The 27,594-nt window shown below is 50.8% G+C and overlaps 1 protein-coding gene across 1 annotated transcript in view; it reads right to left on the minus strand.

The window, feature by feature from the left end:
* Positions 1-6,243: 6,243 nt before the first annotated feature.
* The window catches only part of PLXNA4 (plexin A4), a 471,238-nt gene continuing 449,887 nt past the window's right edge, over positions 6,244-27,594 (minus strand). The window contains exons 29-32 of the mRNA XM_043463742.1: positions 26,652-26,821; positions 22,416-22,628; positions 15,672-15,822; positions 6,244-13,383 (exon numbers count right to left, since the gene is read on the minus strand). Coding sequence (XP_043319677.1) covers positions 13,288-13,383; positions 15,672-15,822; positions 22,416-22,628; positions 26,652-26,821 — 630 coding nt within the window. The 3' untranslated portion in view covers positions 6,244-13,287. The remainder of the gene's footprint in view (positions 13,384-15,671; positions 15,823-22,415; positions 22,629-26,651; positions 26,822-27,594) is intronic.

The raw sequence follows: 27,594 nt of genomic DNA on the forward strand, positions 1-27,594 counted from the left end.
GGAGAGACAGATGATGGGAGCGTAAACCACAAGGCAAGGTGATGATACATTCCATTGGCTTCGGTGTGGTGCATTGGGTCAGGAGGGGCTGCAGTGGTGACAGAAATATTTACAAGCAGACTTTAGAATTTGAGAGAATGTGTCCGTGCGTGGTAAGTCGCTTCAATTGTGTCTGACTCTTTGCGACCCTGTGGATCATAGCCCACCAGGCTCCTCTGTCCATGGGGATTCTCCAGGCAAGAATACTGGAGTGGGTTGCCATGCCCTCCTCCAGGGGATCTTCCCAACTCAGGGATCAAATCCACCTTTCTTATGTATGTCTCCTGCATTGGCAAGGGGAGTTTTTCACCACCAGCACCACCTAGAAAGCCCATCTGAAGTGATGTGAAGGGCTAACACACAGCCGCCAAAAGAAGACCCTGTTTTTGGTAATATGACTCACGGGGTCTGTAGAAAGTGCCACATAAGGCGGGGTTCAAAAAAATGCTTGTCATTTGAACTGTGGTGCCACAGAAATCAACGGTTTGTAAGTCCCTTTCGCCCACATCTGCATGACCTTGAACCCCAAAGAGGCTCTTGATACTCCATGGATTTCGGACAGGACTTGGGTTCCCACAAGTGCCAGAAACTCCGCCGAAGAACCCGCCTGGGCCTCCAGCCACCAGAGGGCGTTGCTGCTGCTCCTTGGCTTGGACGCAGGCCGCTGGAAGCCAAGAGAAAGACTGATGTTGCTTTGGGAAAATATTTGGATTATGTGAAATAAGAAGCAGTCCCGCCTCAGAATTATAGGCTTGTAAATCACTCTGGGGAGAAAGAGGGCCAGGGGGACGGGCGAGATGTGGGCCATGAGTTTATGATTTCTCCAGAAGCCCTTGATAGAATTACAGCCTCATAACTCATGGGGGCCCACTCATTCCCCCAAACTGGCTTCAGCCCCACCCCCGACCCCGGGAAAGGTTGATCAGGGTTCCCACAATGAGAGACTTGATTGGCAGAGGCCTTAAGCAAGCCCCTTTAAGGCTCTCTGGGGCATGTGGGGGGAGGTGGCCCCCGTGGCTGTTTGTGCATTGGGTGCTGGCAGCGGGGCCTCAGTTTCAGAAACTCGGTGGGGCTGTGTCCATGGGAGTTCTGAAGGGCCGAGCCTGAAGAGGACAGCCGGTCTGCAGGACTCGACACCAGACAGAAGGGGCTCTGAGGGGTCCTGGGGGTGGGGGCAGCCACCTGCTGCTAGGTCCCTTGGACCCACCCCGCAAAGACCTGCTTCTCTCTTTGGATGCGGTAGCGTGTCATGAGGCCGCCTTTCTTCTCCTCCCTTGTCTGAGCCACCTCTCTAGTTGGCCCTTTAACAAAACGGCCCCTTCGGTCAATACAGTGCTGCAGAAGGGCTCACAGACTGTGTGCTGGGGGAGCTGGCACTGACCTCCCTCCATCTGGGAAGATGTGCCATGGTTAGGAGGAGGGCGTGGCTGACGATATGCCGACCATCCCCCTGCCTCCAGCGATGGCCTCCGTCATGTCCAGGGTTTATAAAAAGGCATAGGAAAAAAAAAAAAAAAGGCCATAGGAAATATGTTTCCAGTGGTGAGTCAGTGATGCCCTGTTAAATATAGCAGCTTTTCGAAAACCCTAAGGACTCCACCAAAAAACTATTAGAAATAATAAATGAATATAGCAAAGTGGCAGGATACAAAATCAATATACAAAAATCTGTTTCATTTCTATATGCTAATAATGAGCTAACAAAAGGAGAAACTAAGAAGACAATTCCATTTACAATCACAACAAAAAGAATAAAATACTTGGGAATAAATTTAACCAAGGAGGTGAAAAACCTGTACACTGAAAATTGTAAGACATTGTTGAAAGAAATTGAAGAAGACACAAATAAATGGAAAGATATTCCATGCTCATGGATCGGAAGAATTAGCATTGTCAAAATGTCCATATTACCTAAAGCAATCTACAGATTCAGTGCGAACCCTATCAAAATCTCAAGGACATTTTTCACAGAAACAGAACAAAAAATTCTAAAATTTATATGGAATCATGAAAGCCCTCAAACTGCCAAAGCAATCAGGAGGAAAAAAAGAACAAATCTGGGGGCATCACACTGCCTGACTTCAAGCTATTTAATAAAACAAGCATGGTATTGGCAGAAAAACAGATATACAGATCAATGGAACAGAATTGAGAGTCCAGAAATAAACCCTTGCCTATATAGACAACTAATTTATGGAAAAGGAGTAAAGAACATAAATGGTGCTGGGAAAACTGGACAGCTGCATAAAAAAAAAGAAAAGAAACTAGACCACTCTCTCACACCATAAGAAAAATTAACGTAAAATAGATCAAAGACTTGAATATAAGACCTGGAACCATAAAACACCTAGAAAAAAATATAGGCAGCATGCTCTTTGACATCGATCTTAGCAATATCTTTCTAGATATGTCTCTGCAAGCAATGGAAACCAAGCAGATACTGTATGTTGTCACTTATACATGGAATCTAAAAAATAATACAAATGAATGTAAATGTGAAATAGAAACAGACTCACTAGTATAGAAAATAAACTAACAGTTATCAAAGGGAAGCGGGAATTGTAGGGGCAAATTAAGGATATGGGATTATGAGATACAAACTACTATGTATAAAATAGATAAGACACAAGGATATATTGTGTAGCACAGAGAGTTACAGACATTATCTTGTAATAGCTTTAATGGAGTACAAGCTGTAAAAATACTGAATGTTGTACACCTGAAATAAGTAATAATGTAAATCAACATACTTCAATCTTAAGAAAGCCTAATAAAAAAGTAAAAAAGTAAATGAACAAACCAAACCAAACAATGAGAAATGTAGCTACAGAGAACAGTCGTGGTGACCAGAGGAGAAGGGGCAGAGGGAGGGTGATGGGTGGAAACTGAGGTTTTGATGGTGAGCGTATTGTGGGGTATACAGAAGCAGGAATGTCATGTTTTAGATGCAATACTTACAGAAGGTTTTAAATCAGTGTTACCTCAAAAAATAGCTACCTTTTTCGAGGTGTGCTTACTATACGTCAGACGTTGTATACATAATCCTACCATCTCACAACTTCTCATGATTTTCTCACAAGTTACTTCCATTTCACAGATGAGGAGAGTGAGGCATTGAGCTGCAAATCAATTTGTCTAAGCCACTCCACAGCTAAGTAGGGTGTTGAAGATTAGAACTTAGATCCCACATCACTCTTGTGCATCCCACCAGGGAGCCTGCCAGCATCTCATCCATGTGAATGTCAGTCTCTAAGTTTTTCAGCTAAATTCCCATTCAATTTCTATTCTTCTCTTCCTGCTTCAGTTCCCCATTGCAATCCAGTGCCTATCTTTTCTCATTTTCTCTGCAATGTCCTTTGCATTTCCAGTGCTTTGGTGATGAATCAACCTACCATGGAAACAGAGAGGGAGAGAGAAGCTCTTTGTTTATAGTTTGTTATAATAGAGCCCAATCAAGAGTATAAATTTTAAAGTCAGAGAAGCCTAGATTCCCATTCCAGCTCCATCACCCCTATCATTTGCCATTTGTGGGATGGGAGTTGCTACTGCTTTGAGCCTAAATGTACTCATCCATAAAATGGGTATAGCAGTGACAGCTACTGCAGCAGGCTGGATCCTGAGAATGAATGAAGTAATGTATGTAAGTGATATATCAACTCATTTTATGAGTTGATCCCTCAAAGGTAGTTCCTTCTGGCCTGGGAGCTGATGATCCTCTTGTCACAGGGCATTAAACCAAGGTTACAGTCCTCCTCTACAGTTGTATATGCTTCTCCATCTCCTCCCAGATACTATATATTCTCAAGGCTCCTAAATTTTTTAATTGATGGGATACCAAAGACTAATGACATCTTGAAAACCTTGTCTTCAGGATCAGTTTGGTTTCATTACATGATCTTCTTCAGGTATCTGATCTTGTGGCCCAGTGCTTTAGAGAAAACAGTGGGCATTTGTCTTATTCCTATGTATCCAGCTTTGAGTTCAGAATTAAAGAAATGTTAAGACCCGGTCTGCTACTAAGTTGAGGAGACAGGACTTAAAACAAGGTGAAATTATTAGGGAATAAAATTATCATGTATATACATCAGCGCTGGTTCTGTTAAAGTGCTGAGTGCTGTATTAACAGGCAATTAGAGGCTCTAGCCACCCAGGATAAGGTGCTAATTGTGCAGGAAAGAAAGGCAGAGGTGCTGGAGGAAGTTGAGCAGCAACCTTTTCCTCTGAGAAGTCACCTGTGAATGTGTTGGGTCACAGAGCCAGCGGGACTTATCGTTTTCAGTTGTCCATTTCTGTTTTATTGGGAAGCTGTATTCTTTCTTTCTTTTCTTTTTTGGCTGTGCCAGGTCTTAGTTGCGGCATGCGGGATCTGGTTTCCTAACCAGGGATCAAACCCAAGCCCTCTGCACTGGGAGCACAGAATCTTAGCCACTGGACCACCAGGGAAGTCCCGGAAAGCTTTATTCTTATATTTCAAAATTTGGGCAACTGAGAGATTCTTGTACTAACTTTATTCATTCATTTAACAGACATTTTTAGAGCAACTACTACATGCTTGGTACTGTCCCAAGCATGAGACAGAGAGTCAACATGTGGGGTCTTTCCTTCAGGAGCCCATCACTCCGTACTGAAGCCTCCATAAGTTAAAAACTTGTAAGATGTTGGGACTCACTCCAAGTCCTTTGAAAGCCTTACATCATGTGATCCTCTCAACAACTCTGTGAGGAAGGCATTATTATTCCCATCTTTCCAGATGAGAAAAACCAAGATTCAGAGATAGGAATTTGCTCCAGTTGGCCGTGCTAGGCAGTGATGGGGGTGTGTGTGTGGGGTCGTTGCTGTTACTCTATGCAGAGAATGGGTTCAGGTACAAAAGGGGGATGAGGTCACAGCTGTCTGGATGTCGGGTGCTCACACACTTCTGAGCCCCAGGTGTATCCCGCCTGTGTTGCCCGTGAGAATTCATACAACTGGAGGCAAACCACCGAAGAAGAAGGAATGAGAAGGGCCCTGAGGGATCAGGGTCAGTGCAGGCAGGCACTTGGGGAGGGGGTGCCATGATTAAGGCTTTGTAGTTGACGTGGGTGGGCTGAGAGCCATCTCTAGTGACCTGCCAGCCCCCACTCACTGACGGCTCTGTTTCCTGTACCCCCAGGCCTGCCCTTGAGTCGCTAGAGTTGGCCAGGTTGGACCAGACAGCTGGGGAATCTGGCAGGTGTGGAAGCAGCAGGTCTGAACTTCTGAACTCCAATATGGAAGAAGTGTAAGAAGGGCCCCTTCTGCTGGCAGCGTGTGTTTCTCCCCTGGTTGGGTCTTAGAGCAGCAGTCCCCAACCTTTTTGGCACCAGGGACCAGATCCACGGAAGACCTTTTTTCCACCGACCAGGGATGGGGGGGATGGTTTTGGGATGATTCAAGCTCATTGCATTTACTGTGCACTTTGTGTGTGTGTGTGTTAGTCGCTCAGTCGTGTCTGACTTTCTGAGACTGTAGCTCACCAGGCCCCTCTGTCCATGGAATTCCCCAGGCAAGAATACTAGAGTGGGTCACCGTTCCCTTCTCCAGGGGATCTTCCCAACCCAGGGATCAAATCCGGGTCTCCGGCATTGCAGGCAGATTCTTCACTGTCTGAGTCACCAGTTTATTCCTAATCTAATGCTGCTGCTGATCTGACAGGGGGTACCAGTCTGGAGCCTAGAGGTTGGGGACCCCTGTCTTGAAGGGATTGTCAGGCCTTTATTAGAATCAGGCAGCAATAGGTGCTGCTGACAGCAGTCAGCCCGTGTGTGTGGACCAGCCTTTCTAGACATCACAGTAGGCTGTCGTTTACTGTCTCCTCGAGGCAGCTGCCATCTAGAGTGAGGACCTGGGTGGAGAAAGTGTTCTCTCCAGAGTGTATGCCTAGAGAGCTTGTTGAGAGAGATTGAGGGACTGATCGGCTCTGTACTAAAGCAATGTCGGCCGACGGCATTGACCGGGAATACGTCTGCTTTCTCCAGCTTGGCAGGGTTATCGCCGCCTGAGATGCCTGCTCTGTGGCTGAGGACAGAGCCTTAAGTAAACAGATGAATCTCAGGTGGTGGAGTTCAGACATCACATAGCTGAAAAGAGGAAGGGCTGTGTGTCCACACCGTAGGGTATAGTGGCCTCCGGCGGCTACTTGTGGCCCCGCCTCTCCCTTCCAGACAGACACATAAAGATTCCAAATCCCAAACTGCATTTTTTATTATTTTTTAATAAACTTTATTCTATATTACAAATAGGTTTTTTTTTTTTTTTGTTCTGAACTGCAAAATAGGAATGCCTTATATTTACATACACAGGTATACAATTAATTATAACAAAGGTACAGAAGCTTGCCTTTACCAAGTTACAACTGGGCTCCAATTTAAATAGCATAGGTTTCCTTTTTAAAAACTTTTATTTAAAATCTTTTTTTTTTTTTTGTAATCTTACTTGGATACGCTTCTTTAAAAACCAAACCAGAAGACCCTCTTTCCTCTAATAGATTTCATCCACATATCTTTGAGGCTCATTATAACACTGTTGTCTAAAGATATGTTTTGCTTTGTTCTAACAAAGGGTTGGTGTTCAAGGTGGGAGCTTTATGGAGACAGAAGTGGGGTGAGGCTGGGAGTGGGTGATGGGAACAGGACTGACCAACCTACCACTTTCAGCCACCTGTCTCTGAGACTCAAAGGCCCCTGCCTGTCCCTTAAATCACCCATTCATCCTTTCCTGCCCCTCCTCCTCTCTCTAGTGTTTGAGACTTAACTCTGGGTCATATGACCAGGCCAGACTCCTCTTCCCCCACCCCTTGGCTCATTGAGCCATTATCTGTTGTGGTACCCTGGAGTTGCTGGTTGCTATGGTAACTTGGCAGGACCCTGCTGAAAGACATAGGCTGGTCTCCACTAGCTAAAGTGGGGAGGAGGGCGGCTGCCTCCCACCCTTCCTTCCCATCTCGGGGCCTGGGGTTCTTGTTCTTGGTCGGTGCAGCCAACACATGACTAAGCCAGGACCTCCAGCCTCAAGGATGCCAGGCCTTGAGAGAGTGATGGGGGTACGGAGAGTCATTCACCCTAAAACACAAAGTCATGGTTTCCAAATGGAAACAAGATTCTTTGAGGTAAGCTAGCTTTTCTCTTTAAAGAACGGAAGGTTTAACGAGCCAACAAGCGGACAGGAACACTGGGGAAGGGAGAGGGAAGGAGAACACATAAGGACATGCATACCTTCTTGGTCATCTGCCTGAACTGTGTTCAACAGCCCTGCTTGGTAAAGTGGTGTCTCAGTTTCTTAAGTGTCCTTTGCATCGCTCTTTAACCATATCCTCTGTTTGGAATTCTCTTATAAGGGAGCCCTTCCAAAATGTGCTTGAGTTATAAGATCAAAGATACCAACAAAAGAAGTTCTAATTCCAGACAAAGAAACGTGGAAGATGAGATGCACAGACCCCTTTGCCACATGCATCTGTCTTCATGATCCCTCCACAAACAATCCCTAACAGGTTCTCCCTGCTGTTTGGGGGAAGCCATGGGGTTCAACACCACCAGGGGAAGCCTGGAGAAAAGTGAAAGAGGATACAGAGTGGCGGGAAGGTGAGGTTCACCCTACCAAGGTCACCCACCCTCCCCATCCCCACCCAGCTCACTGTCTCTGCCAGTACAAACAGAAATCTCTTTTTATTCATTAGGGATTCTGTTTTGTTTTGATTTAGGGTAGTCATCTGCCTACTCAAGGGATTTAATTGGACCTCTAATGAGTATGTATTACTTTGACAACCAAAACATCCTTTCCATTATACAATAAAATTGGATACTCCCCTTAATTAAGAAATGATTTTATTGGGGAACACAAATTCATAGTTTAAGAAAAGGTCTCTCCTGAATGAAGTTTTACTGCAGAGATTCCTTTCCGAATGGGAGGCTGGGTCATTCAGTTTTCCAGCACCATGACGGGAAGAGGCTCCCGGAGCGTCAGCCATTCCCGGGAGCTGCCTCTATGGCGTCACCTACAGCTGTCCCTCGGTCTCCGTGTCTGTAGGATGATTCGTTTGCTACACCTGTGGTGTGAGGCAGCACAGGTGCGAGGAGCGGGGTAGCACTGCAGGCTCCAGCCAGCGGAGGTGCGGGAAAGCACCAAGAATGTCAGCAGCCCCTGGCTGCTTCCCCTGGCAGGGCCCCGGCCCAGGGATATCCTGACCCATTTCTTTAACAGGCGGGATTTCTTCTGTCCCCTGCTCCCAGTTTCTCCTCAGCCCCTTGGAAGTCACAGGTAAAGAGTTATGTGTGCCCCCCACCAACCCCCAGTATTTGGATTTTACATCCACACCTGGGCTTCCTCCTTAAACTCAAACTCTTAAAAGACACAAACAAAAAATAACTACGAATCCCCAAACAACCCACCAATGGTTCAGAGACAAAGGGAAGGGCTGAGAGACAGGGGTCCTTAGTGGTCTGTCCTGAGAGCCAACAGGGAGAGTGGGAGGCTGAAAGAAGGTTCTTGATGACTACATGAGCTAGAAGCAAGCGGAAGGGCCAGGAAGCAGGTGGGATCTGCCTGGGCGGGTCTGATAGGTGCTGGCAGCACCCTGGGGACTCCAGTACCTGGAGGCTGTTTATCCATAGACGTGCCTCTCAGAGGTCTGCCCTAGGGTTCTCATTTGGGGGTGGGGGTGCTCTTCCTGGAAGGACTATAGTCCAGGGTCAAGAAAAGAGTGTCTATGGGCTTTCTGTCTGCAGAGTGCCTCCCCAAGGCCCCTCTCCCTCCACAGGTCTCTGTGAGGTGGGAACATCTATGCTTGATTAACTGTAATTAACCTTAACCTTCACTAGGCTAAATATTTGACTTGGCATTCTGTGAGATCAAGGAGAAGTGTCCCTCAATCCTGAGAGAAGAGACGGATGGCATATGGAGCTTCCCCATTTGCAGGGTGGGAATGAGGCTCTGAAAGTGTCAATAGGACTTGCCTTGTGGAACGGAGGTCACTGGGGAAACCACTTCTGTGGCTCCTCTGATGGGAGACCCACCAGGCCCCGGCTGTATTAGGGAGCTTCAAGGGCTCAGTGGGGGCAACTTCGGAGGGCAGGAAAGGGCTGGGGTGGTCCCAGGAGGCTGGACTGAGGGCGGACCTGTCCACCTGGGGCCGAACAGCTCCCAAACTTAGTGGATACATGGCCTTGGGGCAGAGCCTCACGTGCAGGAGGTGGGCAAGAACGGGGGTTGGGGACACTGCTGGGGAAGGGGCACACTCAGGAGCCAGACATGCAAAGGGGATCAGAGGTCGAGGACCTGTGATGAGGGAAAGGGGAGGCGGCAATGTTGGGATAGCATATCAACGCTGACCCAGGGTTGGGAGGTGAGAGCTGGAGGCCTTACTCCCACTGCTGCCCGGGACCAGCCCTGGCCAGTCTGCCTCTAGTGTTTAAACTGACTTGTCTCTTTCCAGCATCTCTGGCCTCACTCACTCGCCCATGGGCTCAAGAGAGAGAGGCTCTAGGCTGGCTCTGGGTGTGCACGGTATTCTCCATCAATGGGATGCCAAGGTTTTCCCAAGTCCCTGAATTCCAAACTACGCTGAAAGAAGGCAAGAGGAAGTTAACAGCCACAAAAGACAGCTCCAGGCAGTGTTGCTATCTGTGGTTACCAGGACATGTCAGGGTCTCTCCTTCCAGGAAAGGACAAGGAATGGTAAATATGCCCACACCTGGGGAGACTTGTGCCCTCGGGAGAGATGACCAGCCTGCAGCAAATTGTCCCAGCCTCTCTCTACTCATTCTTAAATTCAGGACCTCACAGCATTTCTCCCTGCCTCTCACCGTCCCATCTCACTCCAACATTCAAACTCCTCACCTAGTCCAGGTCAGTTATGTGTGACTGTGTGATCTCCTGGTACCATTTTGGACCCTGGTGGTTTCAAGGGGTTGAAGGAGTGAAAGAGATGGGAATGAAGGGAAGGTGAAGAGACACGGTCTTTCCTCCTGTGCTCTCTGCCCAGGACTCTAGGAGTCAGATAAAGGTCCCACCGTGAACAGAACTGTGACCCTGCACATAAACTGTGACACAGAGAGGGGGCCTTGAAGAGACCTCCCTTCTATAGGACCTAGTCTGCCTAAGTCCCTTCTCTCGTGCATGCTGGCTAGCACAGGGTCTCCGGCCAGCCAGGAGGAGGTTGGGGATTCCAGGGGGTGTTTGGAAAGAAGATCTGGGGGAAACAGCGGCTTTTTTTTTTTTTTTAATCACGCTGCCTTGTTTTTACTTTGAAACGTATCACACATGTACCAAGAATCCAAACAAAAGAAATGGAAAACAGTGAACGGAAAGAGAGCTCTTATGGGCAAGACGGGTTGCGGCTCTGCATGACTCTATCCTACTTCTCCATCCCCAACAGGCCACAGAGACTTTGGGCAACAAAGCACCAGAAACAACCACCCCACCAATTAAAGAAAACCTGCCCCAACCCCCCCCCCAAGAGACATGAGGAAACCAGGGAAACCTGCCCATCCTCCTCCCCTCTTTCTTCCCGACATTTCTCTGATGGGCTTCAGGTTTCTCTTATAATAAAAACATGGGGAGAAAAAGTTATGTACCGACAGCAAAACAATAACAATAATAATAATCCAGTAAAAAAAAAAAATACAAGCTTCAGCAGAACCATGGTAACAGTCTTTTTCTCTGCTTGTTCATTTTTTTTTCCTCTAACTGTGCAAAACTTAAAAAATAAATCAAAACACACTCACTCATGCACACACACTCACAGCTTCCATTCAGCACACCTGTGTTAAATATGTTTGTGTCTTTCTTCTCCCCAACCCTTCACATGTGCAAATATATGTTAGCGGCCCAGGTGCCTCCTCAGCCTACCTCCCGCATGCTTCCTTCCTGGCCTGCCAGGCCTCGTGGCTTCCGGGGAGGAAATCAAATGATCAAGGGGAGAAATTCCACTCTTCTTACACCTGGCACTTCATTTGCTGAGACCTTTGGTTATGTTTTTCCCACTCGAAATGCATCACTTCTCACTCTCCTCTTCCTGTTGATTTGGCTACTTGCGTGTTGCCCATCACTTGTCCTGCTCGATGCCACATCATGCCCTGCTCTCTGTCACCACCGCCTGGCCTCTGGTTATGTCCAGGCTTCTCTTGGTCAGTGACCACCCTGATTTCCTATAGACAGGTGACTTCATCCCCCAGCACGCAGCACAGAAAACAAGTATTGAAATGTCCTGAAGTTGCAGAATGAATGGTGGGCAAGGGCAGAGAAGGGAAATGCTTCAGACACCCCCCCACCCCCCCACAGTAGGATCAGAAAGCTTTCTGAGCTCTCTGCCTACTCCCGGGGCAGACAGATACATACACACACATACACACACACACACAGAGGTGCATGTGCACATGAGATCTCTCACACTCACACACACACACACACACACACACGTGCTCATATCCAAAGGGGCTAGCATTCTTCAAATATAGGGTGTTCCAAAGATGTTGCTGGAAATGGGCTGGTCCTTTCCTCAAAGAGGGGCCCCTTTGGAGTGGATGGCAGTGGAAGATGTCTGATGCTTGAGGAGTGAAGGCAAGACTGTAGAAACCCCATTTCCAACCCCATGGATGCCTCTGTTTATCTCCCAGAGTGGTGAACAACTTCACACCGGGGCTGCTGGAGAGAGTCTATGGCAGAGACTGGACCACAGATGGAGATGGTGTCTAAGGTCCTTTCAAGGTTATGGGTTTCCACGGCCCTCCATCAGACTGTCTCTCACCATAGCCCCTGCTCACCTAGGACGCATGTCTGAGCACGTATCTGCCTGGCTGGCTAAGACGATGTATCTGTGAGTGGAAGGACAGAGGGAGAGACACGATGCCAGGGCCAAGGTCAGGGGTATGTCCCTCCTCCCATTTCTGGACAGGTCCTTCCTCTTGATTTTTCGGTCTTCCCCACACATGACAAACCTGGGGCTGAATTTGGCTGGCATTTTGGTTTGTCTCTGAGAGGCTGTGCTTGCAAGTGTTTCTTCCCGGGATGACTGCAGAAGGGAGGAGGGAGGAGAGTGACTAAAGTGACAGCTGAGATGTTGATGAAATAATTCCCGAGGAGGTCTGAACAGTCCAGTCACACAGTCATCTGCATAGCAACGGCACCAGACTCTGCAGGGAGTCAGGAGCAAGGCTGTCCGCCCCAATCTTCTCTAGAGTTCTCAGGAAGGATGGTGGGGATGGAGCCCCGGGGAACGCTGGAGGTAGAAGCTCCTGGATGCACTGGTGTTTGACCCTGACCCCTGATGAGGGATGACTAAGGAGGATGGAAGTGCATCCCCTAGATGGTGCTCGGGAATCTGCAAGGGATTAGACCTCTGACTATGACCGTGATTCGTTAGCACGTGGGGGTGAATGCAAAACAACCAGTTCTGCTTCCAGGTAGATGTAACTCTCTTCTTTTCTCCTCCCGCATGTTACATTTCTGCCACTATGAGCCACATCGGGAGGATCTCCACGGTGGGCTGTAACTGCTATTCTTTCTCCTGAAAGGTTTTCCACAGGCCAGGACCGGGCAGGCTGGGCACCTATGGGTGCTTTGAAGGACTCCGAAAAGATCAGAAGGGGACAAGGGAGCCTCTCCTGCTAATCGCACACATGAGAGGCAGCTTGCAAGGCGCCCCTCAACTGCTCATGCTCCCCACTCCAGCCACAGGCAGGAGGTGCAGCCTTTCTTCCCAGAGGTGCAGCGGGACCCCGCGGAGACAGAAACCTGGGCCAGGTGACATCTTCCCCGTGAAGATAATACTGAGCTCCCTGCCTCTTCCCCAGGCCAAGGTCACACCCATGTGGGGACTATGGAAAGACGGAAGGCGGAGTAACAGCACAGAAGCACCTCCATCCATGGCTCCTCATTCGTATCCGGGCCCTGCTGCTGATGCTTGGGGTCAGCTGGGAAAGAGGGCCCCTCTGATGTCTTCAGGTCAGGCCCCTCGGCGGGGTGGGGACCGGCCATCCTGCACTAACTTGAGGGTCGGCGGCTTGGTTCAACCGTGTTGGCAGAGGAACTGAAAGAGAGGGAATCCAGGGAGGCAGGAGAGACAGAGACAGGCAGAGAGAGAAAGGGAGAGGGTGACAGCGCTGCTGAGGGGATGCTGCTGACGCCAGTCGGAACTTGCACTTGGTAAAGATGATAATCTAGACTGAGGCACGGCTTGGTGTGTCCCTCCCTCCGGTGGGGGAGGGGGGAGCGGGCGAGCTGGAAGGACGGTTCTCAGCTGTCTAAGCTCATGAGGGTTATGACTTGTTCTAGTTTGTAGGCCAGTTTCTGCTTCCCACACTGGTCATCATGGTCCAGGGGTCCGAGGATCTGTTGAAGAGCCAAGAACGGCGTGGTTACCAGTTTGTGTGCACGCGTCTGTGTTCTTAGGGTACGCACTGACAGGGGGTGTGGTCAGAGAGTTTGGGAAGACGGGCGCAGGTAAGGCAGCCCTCATAAAGTTGCTGGGGAGGCAGACGGCCTGCACGACTTGGGTGGGGAGCTGTGGGGGGCACTCGGGCACAGGGAACCAACTCGTGGGCATCCGTGTGTCAGTGAGCACAGGACGCCAGCACACACATCGGCATGTCTGAATACACGTGTACATTTCACTCCCTACGTACGGCAGCTGAGAGTGGGCAGAAGACACCTGTGCCGAGATGCTGCTGTTACCTCTAGGTAACACCCAACAGAAAGTACAAGGCTTAGTGTCTCAGGGCAACTATGATTTCACACTATCAAGACATCCCATTACCCTGTGAGAAAGGAACATCTTGCCATCAGCAGCCCAAGGCCTGAAATTCCACATGCAGAAAGTTATTTGACTCCACTTTGCCTGTTAAGAAACAAATATCCCTCGAAGAGTGATATCTCAAGCTTTACTGGTGGCAGACATCTAATGGCCAGCGTCTACACAGCCCTTGCTGAGATTAGATGGTTGGTGGATGAGAATAACAGGGAGGAATTGTGGGCACAAGCAGGAAGATGTGTGAGAATCTGGCTCAGACTCAGGAGGTGTAGCACTGAATAATGGCTCCATCAGTTTCTTGCTGGGTGATGCCGCGGCAAAACGTGAAACCTCTCTGAACCCTCCTTTCCTCCTCTGTAAAATCTGAGACCCACGACTCCCTCTCTGGGTTGCTCCAAGAGAGGAGATAGAGTCACATAACAAACGTGAGCACCTGTCACACCACGCCTACTCCAGGAGGGGCAGGTGACAGACAGGAGTCCTGGGGTCTGAAGAACTAGGGAGTAGGGTGGCGGGGGGGTGGCAGGAGGAAAGAGGAGGCTGAAGGCTGGAGGAGGGTCGCCCAGAGCTCTGGATTTCCTGACCCAGTTAATCTGTTTTTAATTGGGGAGACCAAGTCAGTTGCCAACTTCTCAATTGGCCAGGAACCACCAGTGATTGGCCTTAACATTTCATGAAGATGGGACATTTTCATATTGACAGCAGAAGAGTGAACTTGGGAAGCTGGTGGCTCAGTGGTAAAGAATCTGCCTGCTGTGCAGGGGACTCAAGTTCAATCCCTGGGTTGGGAAGATCCCCCGGAGGAGAGCACGACAACCCACTCCAGTATTCTTGCCTGGAGAATTCCATGGACAAAAGGAGCCTGGCAGGCTAGAATCTGTAGGGTAGCAAGGGTTGGACATGACTGAGCATGCATAAGAAGATAAAAGAGGACTGAACCTGCTCTGACAGTCCTTTCCAAGATGAGACAATGGCATTCATACACTGGCCTACTCTGCGTTGTCCTTACTTCACAAGTGGCCACAGACAGGTGGGAATTGTCCTGGACCAGCACTGGCCCACAGGCTGGCTTCGGGGTCCCTCTCCTAAAGGACCTACTGCCGACTTTCTCTACACTTGTTAACAGCTCATGGCCTGTGGACACTGGGACTGGGGCTCCTAGATCCTCCCTCGGGGACGAGGCTGGAACGATGTAGAGAACCCAGGGTACTGGCTTTGGCTCCTGTTACAACCTTCCACTGAGAGAGGGTGGCTGTGCTGCTGCTCGGACATGGGGAGCCTGGACTCTGAACCCATTTGGTCTACACTGGTGTGGCCAAGAAAGCTCCCGCAGGCACCTTTGTCCCGGCCAAAAGATGGCCGTTGTCTGCAGGGGCAATGACCCCAGGTGAGGTTTCTTAACTAGGGAACACAGCAACTAAAAATAGACTCCATTCTACTCTTTCTGTATCTATTCTGTTCTGATTCTATCCTATCATACTGTTTCTATTCTATTCTGTTCTTTATGATCTGCCCATGAATGTGAGGAACTGCTTGATTAAAGAGAATGAAGTCAGAGAGAGATATAGAAGAAAGAAAGAAGAAGGAAGAAAAAAATAAAGAGAAAAGTAATGAACGAAGCAGAGACTTGATGTGTATATCTGAACAGAATAGGGATTATATAGAATTTACAGAATGGAACATTTCTAGCATCCCAGTCTTTGGAGCACAGCCCCCCAGTCCTGGGTGGTAGAGTTTCCCCCAGCAGAAGTGGGTGGTGGGGATGCCTGGGGTGGTGTTCTTGGGCATAGAAGCTGCTCCAGGCAGGAATATCTGGGTCTCTCCCCAGTCCTTCCTCAGGGGCCCCCGAGCAGGGCAGGGCGGGACTCACCTCCTCGCTGTACTTGCCCACGTAGGAGAAGATCTCGGAGAGGGCGCTCATGGTGTTGAACTCATTCATGTGCATCCGGGACTGCTCAGCCAGGTACGCATTCATGTCCTGGTCGCTGATGGCAGGCATCTTCCCGATGTCCGAGTAATACCTGTGGTGGCATGGGAGTGAGGAAGTGTGTGTGTGTGTGTGTGTGTGTGTGTGTGTGTGTGTGTATAGTGGGGGGCACAGGGGAGAGATGGGTGTTCTCAGCACTGGGTCTGGGCCCAGTGGATGCCTGTGTGTGACTTCTTAGGCATCATGGCAGGCTCTCTCCCAGCTGGGCTTCTGAGTGCCCTCTGCAGCTCCGGATGCAGGAGGCAGAGAGAAGGGATTCAGGGGTGACCCCAGACATGGTCAGACAGTGGACAGGGTGGGGCCGAGGAAGGAGGGGCTGTCTCCTGCACCGGCTTTGCGCCCCACTCCTGCAGGAGTGATCCAGTCTGCCTCGCAGGTCCTTCTAACACCCCCTCCCACAGATGCAGGAAGTCCCCTCCAGGGGCCTGAAGGCTCTTCTCAGCAGTTGCTCTGCCCTGACGTCGTCCCCGTCTGTGAGCACTAGCAGGGAGAAGGGTGGGGCTGGGGGTGCTTCGGGGGGAGAGGCCGGGAGAAGGCAATCAGTCACTGTCACTTGCAGCTGTGCACTCCTGTCAACTGGTTAATTAGATGCCAACATTTACATTTTTAATTTCTGCAGTTTGACATTTTATGCAGCAACCCCCAAATCTCCCACCAGAGGGGAGCTGGGTCGCTTCCTAATGAGGAACCAAAGGCCCCCGGTGTCCCAAAGTATGCCACCCTCTCCTGGGTGCTTCCGGCACTGGGCCACGTGGAAGAGATGCACCTGCAGTGGTGTGGTAGGGTCAGGACCTCGGGGCAGCGCTCCCAGGGGTCCTCACAGTGTCCCAGCTCGGCCCACACTGCATGCCCACGGCTTCAACGCCGGGGACAGTGAGCCTGAGAGCTCAGAACAGAGGAGGGTGGCGGGGACAGTCACCAGGGTGGGGACCAGGGTGAGGCAAGTGAGGCAACTGGGGCACAATGTTTTAGTCGAGTCACTCACTCTCACCTGGGCAAGCACAGGTGACAGTGATGGGCCCTGGGTTCCCAGAACTCAAGGCTTGATCAGGTGAGCAGAGGGCACATTCTTGGAGGCACTGGTTCAGTCTCACCCTGGACTGCAGTCCTGTGTCCCTCCCTCTGCATCCCTCACTGCGTTGACCGTGAATCCATCTGTCCTGCGCTCTGTTCCCCGCCTCCACCTCTGCCCATTTGGGCCCACTGGAGCTGGGTGACAGGTTGGCAGAGGTGGCACCTGTGTGCCACGCCAGCATCACGTTCAAGACCCTGCCTGAATGACAGTTCTAGTTAATCTGTGCAGAGCATCCCCAGGCCAGCAAGAGTAGGCCAGGGCTGGGCTGGCTGCCCTGTCTGAGCCACAGCCCCCGAAGGCTGTTGCTCCCCTGGTTCATGCGGACTTCCTTTCTTCACAACCTTTCAGTGTGGGGTCCTCTCTTCCCCTGCCCCCCACTTCCCATCTCCAGGGCCCTTGGGCCCCTTACTCAGCTCCCTGTCCTGTTTCATTCTAGGTCCTCTGCTCCATTCCAGAAGAGCCCACTCTCTTCCAGGCCTGCAACCCACCCCAAAACATCTTCAGGTTCCTTGGAGTTCTGGGGAACGACACCCCAGGTACAAGCACTCCAGTGAGAGACTGGATTCATTGCCACTATTTTGGAAGACAGTAAATGCAATGTTCCATTTTATAGCAGAGACCTGGAGCATCAGCGGTGGCTCCAGCCCCGTCACGCTCAATGATATTTGTGCCATCGCTCCCTCGCAGTTGCACGCCAACCAAGCAAAATACATTTGTCCTGTAAGAGGTCACGTCCAAAGGTCGCATGGGGGGAACAGGAATGGACGACTCCCTCATTTCTGTGTCCTGACCAGCAGCCAGACGTGGCTCTGACGACACAGCTGGGTCCAGAGTGTCCTCTAGGCAGTCCCAGTCTGTCACCACAGACAGTCAGAGCTGCTGACCACAAGAAAAACCCCAGCATCCCCCTGGTGGGATGGGACTGTCATCAGAAGCAAAGGCTCCTGCCATTTCTGTTACCTGCTTGTGAAACCTTACAGGTAGGAGGATGGCTCTATCAGGCTTTCTACAGATAGCATCAGGGCTCCTACTGCGACCTGTGTGGTTCCTGGGTGGCCTGGAGCCCAGGTCAGGGACCACATCGTCTCCCACGGAAACAGCAGACACCCAGCACCCTGTCCTTTCTGAATGGCCTGCCCTGTAGCGCACTAAAAGCCCAGTCGGTTTCTCCAAAGAGAATATTTGGAAAATGTGTCTGTGTGAGAGAAAGAGAGGGAGAGAGTGTGGGGTGGAGTCGAGAGTAAAGTGGGGGAGGGCAGGGCTCTGACTCCTCACCGAAGTCACGGGGCCCTGCCCGTTTGCGCCACACACAAGCTCACCCGGTGACGGACCGCACGTCATCTTCAGCAAGTCCTACATGGCTGAGCTGAGTGGCTTTGGAATGCTTGATGTCCTAGAGGAGTGTGGGGCGTTGGGTCTGGCTGACATTCAGCTCGTCCTGGTCCCCAGCCCAGCCTGGAGCTAAGTGGGCCGGTCCCCGGCTGCAGGTCTCTGCGGCCCTTGCTTTGACCTCTCCCGGATTCTCTCCAGGGCTCTACCCAACCTCAGCCCTTGAGCCTGCCGATGGCCCAGCTCTGGCATCTCTGTGCTATGGGCAAAACTGCTCTCTCCTGAGCACCTGCCATGCAGGGGCTTTGTGCTGGCTCTGCCACTGGGTAGCCTTATTGATTGTCAAGAATGCAATTATGCCCCATTCATGAACTTCACACAAGTGTTCCTATCTGCTGGTTGTGCAGTGAGGAAAGGAAAGGTCAATCTGGATTCCTCTTCTTGAACTTGCTCCCATGGGATGTCCTCCTGCAGGTGAGTCTTTCTCTAGAAGGGACTGGTGCTCTGAGAGTCTCCTGGGACCCACCCTCGAGCTAGCCAGGGCTGGGCCCGCTGAGGAGGGGTGGGGCCCACCACCGGCCTTACCCAGCTTTCTGTGCTGTACTTGGTCATACCAGGTGGGATGCCAGCGCCATCGTGGTTCTGACGTGGTTCTGACACTGGCCCCCAGGAGCTGCTACAAATCCAGCCGCCAACCACCAACAGCTGGATTCATGGCTGTGGACCAGTGTGCAGTGTTTCACACTCATGGGCTTCTATGAGATGCGCCCAGTGTGATGGTGGCACCCATCTCTGTCTCTAGGATGGCCTCAGTGATTGAGAAGAGGGTCTCCAATGCCCTGAAGGTTTCGCGGAGCCCAGTGTATCCTCACCCTTTCAACACCTCAAGGATGAAGATGTAGACACAGAAGACACATCTGAGACTCTGATGTAGAGATGCTTGCCTTTTAAGGTCCTGCACAAAAGTCTTTTCCTCTGTGTTCATTCACTGACCTCCCCCAGCTCCTTGCTTCCTGAGCCCCCACGAGTACAGCTCATGGTGCCTGCCGATCTGTATCTTCCTCGACCATGAAGACCACAAGGGAAGGATCAAGTCTAATTCATCCTGAGTGTTCAGTGCACCCATGATGGACACCATAAAATGTCTGACCCATGGATGAATGAATACGTTAATGAAAAGTCCATACTCCACCTCCAGTATGGCTCCCAGGGTGAACCGTCACAGTTTTATATTTTGAGTGATGGCTTCTTTAGGAGGCATATTTAAATAGTTAAAATTCTTAGCCTTTTCCACAAGTGACACGGGTGACAGATGGCATCCCAATGTGTGGCACCCTTTGGTCCAATTCCCAGGGGTCAACTGTGGTTCCATCTCACTCATTCCTATGTAGAAAACCTGTGCCTGCAAGCAAGGGAGGCTGGGGTTTATTATTGGGGTTAATTTCAATTTAATATGAGAGGCAATCCCTCCAGCATGAAAATGTTACTGCTATTGGTAATGAGATAGCAATGACCGCTGACTGTGACACACCAGTTTGGTGACAACACTGTTGACTTCTGCTCCCTAAGATGAGCGGAGCGGGTGGTTGCTACTGGGGAACCAAGAGATTCTACTCCCTTTCTCTAGATGTGGCCGTAAGCAAAACTCATGCTTGGATGAAGGCGGCAAAGACTGGGAGTCTGCAGTGGGGCCGCCAACCACCGGTGCTGCAAGGAGGCAGGAATGGATGAAGGATGCGTGAGAGGACAAGTGGAAGGAAGGATGGGAGGGAGGTGGGAGGCTGGGAGGGGGCGTGGTGCAGGGATAGGCAGATGAAGAACTTCCAGGAGACGTGACAGCTCAGGTGGGACAGGGTGACTCAGGCTACCCAACCAGCAGAGTTAGTAGGGCCTCTGGAATCCATATATGTCCCAATCCCCTAGAAAGAGGGCCAGCCAGAGTAAACCCCGTTTCTCAGTGGCGCGGACAGAAGGCCCTCTCCAAATGCGTGTAGGGCACACACTACACCCGCGAGGCCCTAAGTATGGACTTTCTGTGTGTGCACAGCAGCCAGACCACAAAATCAGGAATGGAAAAGCCTTGGCCATGAGGAAAGGGGGTTCTACCATCACTCTTTGGACCTCAAGGCTGCCAGGGCCCTCAGCAGGTCAGCCTCCTGGAGAAGGGGGAGTGGAACTGATCACCAAAGGAAGAAGGTCTCTATACGTGATCTCCAGACCAGGGCACGTAATTTCTCATCCCCTCCTTCTTTGCACCCTCACCCCAGAAGGAGAAGAGGAAGGATTTGGGACCCCAAACAAGTGAAAGATGACTTTCCTGAGAGTGCCATTGGTTGCTAAGACACTAGTGAGATAAGAAATGGAAACCATCAAGGCACTCCTAAAAATAACCAGATGGACTGGGGTGACTCGTGACCTGTAGCAGCTACGTGGCCCACCTCTCATTTAGCACCAAGCAAGAGGGAGACCGTTCGCCCGGCACTTGCATTATTCTCACCTCCGACTGAGTGCACTGTTCTGGGGAAGCGTCCTCTAAGCAGATGCTTCATCAATGCTTCCAGCCCATCTCATTCCAGCCTTCTCCCTCCCTGCCCGAGGCCCTGTCGCAGTGACACTGCACTGGGGCAGGAATGCCCAAGAGCCCAGCTGCTGCCTTTTTCTTTTCTCTCTTCACTGAAGAGCCAGCTGACCACACGGGAGAGCTCGCTCCTGGCAGCTCTGTAGTCAGAAGAGTGAGCCACTGGCGACGCAGGGGCAGGTAAAAGCCTCTTTGGTGACTCAGACATAATCAGATACAAGGACAAAAGAGTGAGCTCTCTCTCTGACAGCCAAGGCTGGATGCGCACCACGGGCACCAGCAGGAAGGGGTGGGGGAGAGATCAAAGGACAAGGGGAGAGGGAAAACACAACGCAACTCTTTCGGCAGAACTGGGATGGGATGACCAGTTTTTGTGACTGGGAATGGCCAGGATCCCACCCCCTCTTGGTTATTCCCTCTGTACAAGGGAAGGCAGTTTTCAATATAAAGATGGGGACTGTGTCTCTACCATGAGCAAAACGGCATTGTTCATTCTGTCTCAGTTGCTGAGTTAAGAACAACTTCTGGTTTCTTTGACTCTTCAGAAAGATACCAAATCTGAGTCTCCATCCAGGCTTCCTGTCTTTAAGCTTGGAAGAAAGAGAAAGGGACTCTAAAATCAGAATCGCCACGTAGAGCTGTGCAGGTTGTTCACTGCACAAAGGTGGGGGTGAGCTAGGGCTGACAGTTAGCCCGTCACTCAACAAACCACACATTCTGGTGTGAGGCCACATCCTCTTGTAGGAAGGAGCACCTTCCTTAATTCACACCACGTGGGTTGGCAGAGGCCCCGTCTGAAAGGATCGTAAATGGTAGAAAGGAGATTTGGGAGTCAGTTGAATTTGGGGGTCTACTTTTCCCTTGGCCACTTAAGTCATCTTGGACTGATTACTCAGCCATTCTGTATATTTAGTTCATCTTGATGGGCACAGAATGAGGTTATAAAGCCTGTTCTCTTACATTCCAGGGCTGCTGTGATGAATAAATGAATAGACTTTCAGCTGGTTGTCTAGCTCAGGTGCTTGGCATACGGAGCTGATGCGACCCAGACAAACCATGAATGTTGTTTACCGAGAGTTAGCTCTGTGCCAAGAGGAACCCAGCTTAATGGCATACAGGTGCCCTCCCTGCCACACACACAGGTGCACAGCTGAGACTGGATTAGATCAGGGCCTAAAGCATCTAGAGCTCATTGCCTGAGCATCAAGGGACTGGGACAGCAAGAAGCTCTTCAGGGTGACCATGACATCCCCACAGGACACTGGAAGAACTGCCAGATGGACAGGGCTCCAGCCTGTCTGTGGCAAGATGCTATTCGGTCCCTTGAAGCCTTTTTTGTTTTTCTTTTTTTGGTGAGCATTAGAGCAGGGGACTATACTTCTTCCTTGGGCCTAGGAAGATCTGGGTCTTCCACGCATGGGAGCAGAGCACCGTGGCAACTTCTAGCCATGTCCCACTCTTGTTTTGACTGACGGCACTGGGTTCTCGGGCTGTGGGTGTCCCAATGCAGGATGGGGCTTTGTGCAAGGGTCAGTCTGCAAGCCACACCCACTGTGGGGGGGGGAAGGGGGCCCCCCTGCATACCCCCAGAGAAGTTGCCTGCTGCAGCCAGGGTCCTGCCTGAGCTCCCTGGGCCAGCACTCACCTCTCCACCCAGTTCTTATAGCTGGGGATGTCCTTGGCATAGAGCAGCTTGTTGGAGGGGGAGTCCTTGCCCAGCCGGTGCTCTGATGTGGAGCACGAGTCCATGAAGGTCTGGGCCACCACAGAGAGGCAGGCGTCGGTGATGCTGTTCTTGTGGATGTCAAACACGAACTGGGGGTTCTTGATCATGTTGACCCAAAACCGCAGGGGCAGGCTGTGTAGAGGGAAGAGGCAGATGGTCAAGGGAGATGGGGCAGGGGAGCTGGACACTGACCCAGAGAGGTCCCTGGAGGAAGAGAAATGGCTGGGAAGCAAGCCTTCTGAAGGGCCCTTCTCCATGCCATCAATTCACCTTCCAGGGAGCTGAAGATCAGCAGGGCTGAACAGTCCATTCAGAGATACAGTGTTGATGGGCACTGGAGGTCTCGATGCCCAGCCCGGACTGTAGGACTCCCCAGCTGCCTTGAGAGCACAAGGCTTTGGGGTTTGAAGCAGTCATAACAGGTGCTAGAAAGTGGAATGTCTAACTCGCTCTTCCACTGTCTGCCCCCATGTCAGATACAAAACATATCTGGTTGGCAAATCTTAAATAGCCTGGAACCTAGGCTGTTTATTATTCTCTGCCCTCACTGTAACATGTGGAAGAAGCCACACTCTTCCTCCCCACCTGACCCAATCAGCTTGTTTTTACATGGTGAGGGCCCTGGCACTGAACAGTTCAAGCAAAACTTACTGATTCTCATCTCCAAGCTGGCAAGCTGAACAAACCCCACTTCTGGCTCTCACCTGCCCCATTATGTCCTCTCCTTCCTCTCCCTGTCTTCCAGTCAGCACCTACTGTATACCAAGAGCCATGCTAGCAGTGTGAGTACAGTGTGAATAAGACCCATCCCCTGGTCCTTGAGAAGCCTGCATTCTTGTGGGCTCATGGGGAGGTCAGGCAAGCAATCAAGCATTTTAGGTGCTGGGCCCAGACAATGGAAGGGGTCCGGTTTAAGACCCAGGTTGATGTGACAAAAGCTACCCAGAGGGAGGTGTCCGGAAATCTGGAAAGTCTTCACAGAGGGGACCGCGCTGAATTGTCTCTGTTTTAAAGATACAGAGGTGTTCTTTCGCTGAATGAAGCCTAGAGGAAGAGGGGGAGGAAAAGGAGGAGGAAGGTACCTCTAAAGGGGAATCAGTTCAACAAAGACAAACAGGACATGAAACATGCAGTGAGGTCTGGGAACCATAAACCCTCTAGCTAGTGCTAGAAAGGATCCTGGAGCATTGAATAAAGTCTGCCCACATGCCCCTCTGTGACTGTATTCCACTGGCTCTCTGATCCTGTAACTGCCATCTGACCTATGGAGACGTAGGTCAGGAAGTGGGATGGGACCCAGCAAGGGATCACTTATTTCCCTCCTTCTGCCCCCACCTCCTCACCTCCTGCCATGTGCCCTGATGTTTTATTGTTGTTTTGGTGGTTGTTCTCATGGTTGGTAATAGTTGGTAACAGTCATAATGTTCCTATGTGTTTGGCTTGCTTCTTAGAACTAAAAGTCTTTTGAAATACATTATTTCAACCCAGCAAGAACAAGATTTCTATATTCGTTGTATCTCCCAGCAGCCAGCATATACAGACAACAAATGCTAAAATACAGTAAGACCTCATGTTCAAGACTGCCAATCAGTCAACAAGTATTTATTAAGTTCCTATGAAGTGTGCTGGGCAGCCAGCACTGAGATCTAACAATGTTAAGTGGCCCTTGTTTCATCCTGGGAAATCCAAAGAGCAAATAAAGGGACAGTAAAAGTTCTGACACTCGGGGAAAAGTCAGGGTCACTGTAGCTGCCCAGGGGAGACCCTGAGAGCTGGGCTCAGAGCCCTGGATGCAGGGCTGCCCAAAGGATGAAATCTCCAGTCACATCTTCCTGCTTCCTGAAGTCCAACCCAGAGAGGGACCCTGGAGCCCATATTTGCCACATGGTTGTTTCGTTCCTACATTCTCCTTCCTTCAGCCAGTTGTGCTGACAGGCAAATCAAACAGGGAAACCACAGCAGCTCCTGCCTAATGAAATATTAGCATATTATTAACATTAGTGGTGGCACTAATCTCTGGTTGATTGCAGCCACTCAGGCTAAATGAGCAGGAGGTTTATTTAAAAGAGAAAAGGCAGGGGGATGAGGAGGAAGGGGGCAGGGGAGAGGATGAGCTACAACTCTGGCCAGGAATAAGGAAACAATCTCTTTCCAATCAGGAACAATGGACCCCAAGTCAGTATGTAGCTCTCATAATTCCTGGACTGACTTGAGTCTTGCCCAGGTGGCCATGGTCAGGGTTGGGGAAGTGTGTTCTCTGGTGAGAGGACCTGAGAGTTGGTACTCCTGCCTGACTGCCCTTCACTGGGACCGGAGCTCTTTCTGGGAACAGCTGGCACTTGGAAGAGCTGGAGGGAAGGAAGATTCTTCCCTCTCTAAAAGGACTTTATTGGATCTTGGAGGTGGACTTAGCCCACTGGGAGGTGTATGCTGGTTTAGATACCATTTCAGGGGATGTACTTGTAAAGGTTACAAGGGCATGGTTTGGAAATAGCAGCCCTCCCAGGATAAGGTCTGGACAGGGCATTCCTTGTATTTTCAAGGCTGCAGGCACTCAACTCAGGTGGTAAGAAGGAAGACCCCGTGGCAGAGAGAAACAGACTGGGGGGGTCGGGGACATGTCCTTGGAACAGCTCTGCAGAGTCATGCTGAAAAGGTCGGCAGAGTCAAATGCAATCCTTTTTTTTTTTTTTGGCCATGCCATGTGGAATGTAGGATCTTAGTTCCCGAACTGAGTATCAAAACCATGTCCCCTGCATTGGGAGTGCAGTCTTAACCAGTGTACCACCAGGCAAGTCCTCAAATGCAATCTTACCTATGGGCAGGCACTGGGAGAGGTCAGACCTGCAGACCTTTCAGAAGAGGGGCAGCCTTCACCCAGCGCTGGACTAGATGGGGTCAAGTCTAAGTGTCTTATTTCCAAAAGGTCACAAGAACTCCATGATGCACCCAGAATTACTGTGGGAGCAATCCTACTCTTCAGTTTTATGGTCCAAAACTGTTCCTGCCTGACTTTCCAACTTTAGTGGAGATGCACTATTCTTCAAAGGAAAGAGAGAGGAAGCCATAGCATCCTACCCTGAGTAACATTTCAGTGTCCCAGGCTGACTTCTGCCTAGATCCGGGTTTTGGTTTGGGACCCTGGGCTGTCAGGGTGCCTGGCTGAGCCCTAGTACCATGTCAATCCTGGCAGTCGGCAGGTGCTGCTTTGAAAGAATGTGCTGGGGAAGAACACCCCAGGACAGGGACTGTGTAAAGGCTACCGGGAAGCGATTCCGGAACTGAAGGGACTAAATATAAGATGGCTTTACCCCAGGTGGAACTCTCAAGTAAAGACCATCTCGCCTCTGCATCTCCATCAATATTTATTGAGTCCCAGCTCTGTGCAAGATTCTGCCACGAGAGCTGCATACTGATGTCTGACCTTGCAGTCTCACACTGAAACACAACTGACACACGAACGAAGGGAAAGGCGGATAAAAGCTAAAGGAGAGAGGGGGACCATGATGAGACACCTAGAGTGTCATTTAAGAGTTACAGACTCCCCTCGTCTCAAAGACACCCTAGTTATGGGATGGTCTCTTCCCCAAAGGGAATTCTGGAAAGGGAAAACGATGTCTTGAGTGGCCTGGAAACACTCCCATGTTCACCTAGGTGACTCCTAGCTGTGCTCCAAGCTCCATTTAAGAGTCTCTGTAAGCTGCTGCCTGTCTACAGCCCCGCTGCACACACGCACCCCACATCCTCACATGTGCCCCTCTATCCAAACAGCTGCCCTCCTGTCAGCCCACAGAGGGCAGAAGCCATGTCTCGATAGTCTTTGCAGACTCTGGGTCCAGCATGATGTCAGGCAGAGGGGAAGGACCAGGATGTGAGAGTGACCTGGCTGTGACATCTGGCATGCTCAGGTTTGCTCATTTAGTTGGTTGAATGCTTGTTGACTGGACCGATGGCAAAGATGGACGACTCCACTGAGGGAAGGAAGAGAGGAAGTGAACACCCAAAAGGACCGGAAGGAGGCGGAGCCCCAGAGAGCACCGGCGCAGAGCTGCCGCGGGGGAGGGTGGGCCAGCCCCTTCTTGCCGGTCTCCCAGGCCGACCATCGACTCCGGGCTGGCCTCTCCCCGTCGGGCCTTCCACTCGTCCTTCACTCACCAGTTGCTCTTCCAGGTGTGGCGGACGTGCGGGTCGTGGATGCCGTGCTTGTCCGCCTGCTCGTCCAGAAAGTCGAACATGTACTTGATGGCCAGGGGCAGGGCCGACCCGCGGTGCGCCGTGCTGAAGATGGTCTCGAACAGGTCGTCCACGAACTTCTGCAGCGTGCCCTGCGGAGGGGACCAAGTTCAGACGCAGCTCGCCCGCCCTGAGAACTCTGAAGACAGGGCTGTACGATCGCCTGGCCTCCCAGATGGCGGAGGGGAGAGGAGGCCAGCACACAGCCAGGCCTGCTTGGGTAAAATAGCATAAGCGCGTGCAAAGAATCTGCACCCTCCTCCTGCCTGCTCTCATCTGTCTCGAGCAGCTTTCCATTTCCCCGGCACGTGGAAAATAGATATAACACTGATGACTGGACCTAAGGAAGCCTCCCTCTGCCAACACCGCGGTTTGGTTTTAACACCCTTCGGCGGTGTTATTTTAGCACTTTTCACAAATGCTAATGAACAACTCACTCGGTCAGAGCAGACAAGCACAATCTGCTGGTTCTGTTTGGGCATTACTCACGTCAGCTAATGAACAGTTTACTCATTTGGCTTCACAGAGAGCGGAGCCGGGGCCAGTCTCGGGCCTTGAGGGACTAACTGTAGGCACACAGGGTCCCCAGAATCAGGATTAGAAATGGGGCCTGCAAAGTCACTGATGGGGCCCCAATTTCCACCACTAAAGACTGTATATGACACCCCAGAGATATATAGCCAGTCTTCCAGAAGGCATGGCAGAGGACCACGAATACACATGGCTGGTGTCTCTCTATTTGAGCAAGGGCAAGTGGAGGGATGGAATCAAGCCTTCAGACTGTGTGCCAGCCTTGATGTATGGGAGGGGCTGGCTGCAGGACTGGGTTGAGAAGGATGCTGAGGTTCTGTGCTGGGAAGATCAG

Source organism: Cervus canadensis, chromosome 3 (genome assembly GCF_019320065.1).
Source record: "Cervus canadensis isolate Bull #8, Minnesota chromosome 3, ASM1932006v1, whole genome shotgun sequence".
In the NCBI taxonomy this organism is placed as follows: domain Eukaryota; kingdom Metazoa; phylum Chordata; class Mammalia; order Artiodactyla; family Cervidae; genus Cervus; species Cervus canadensis.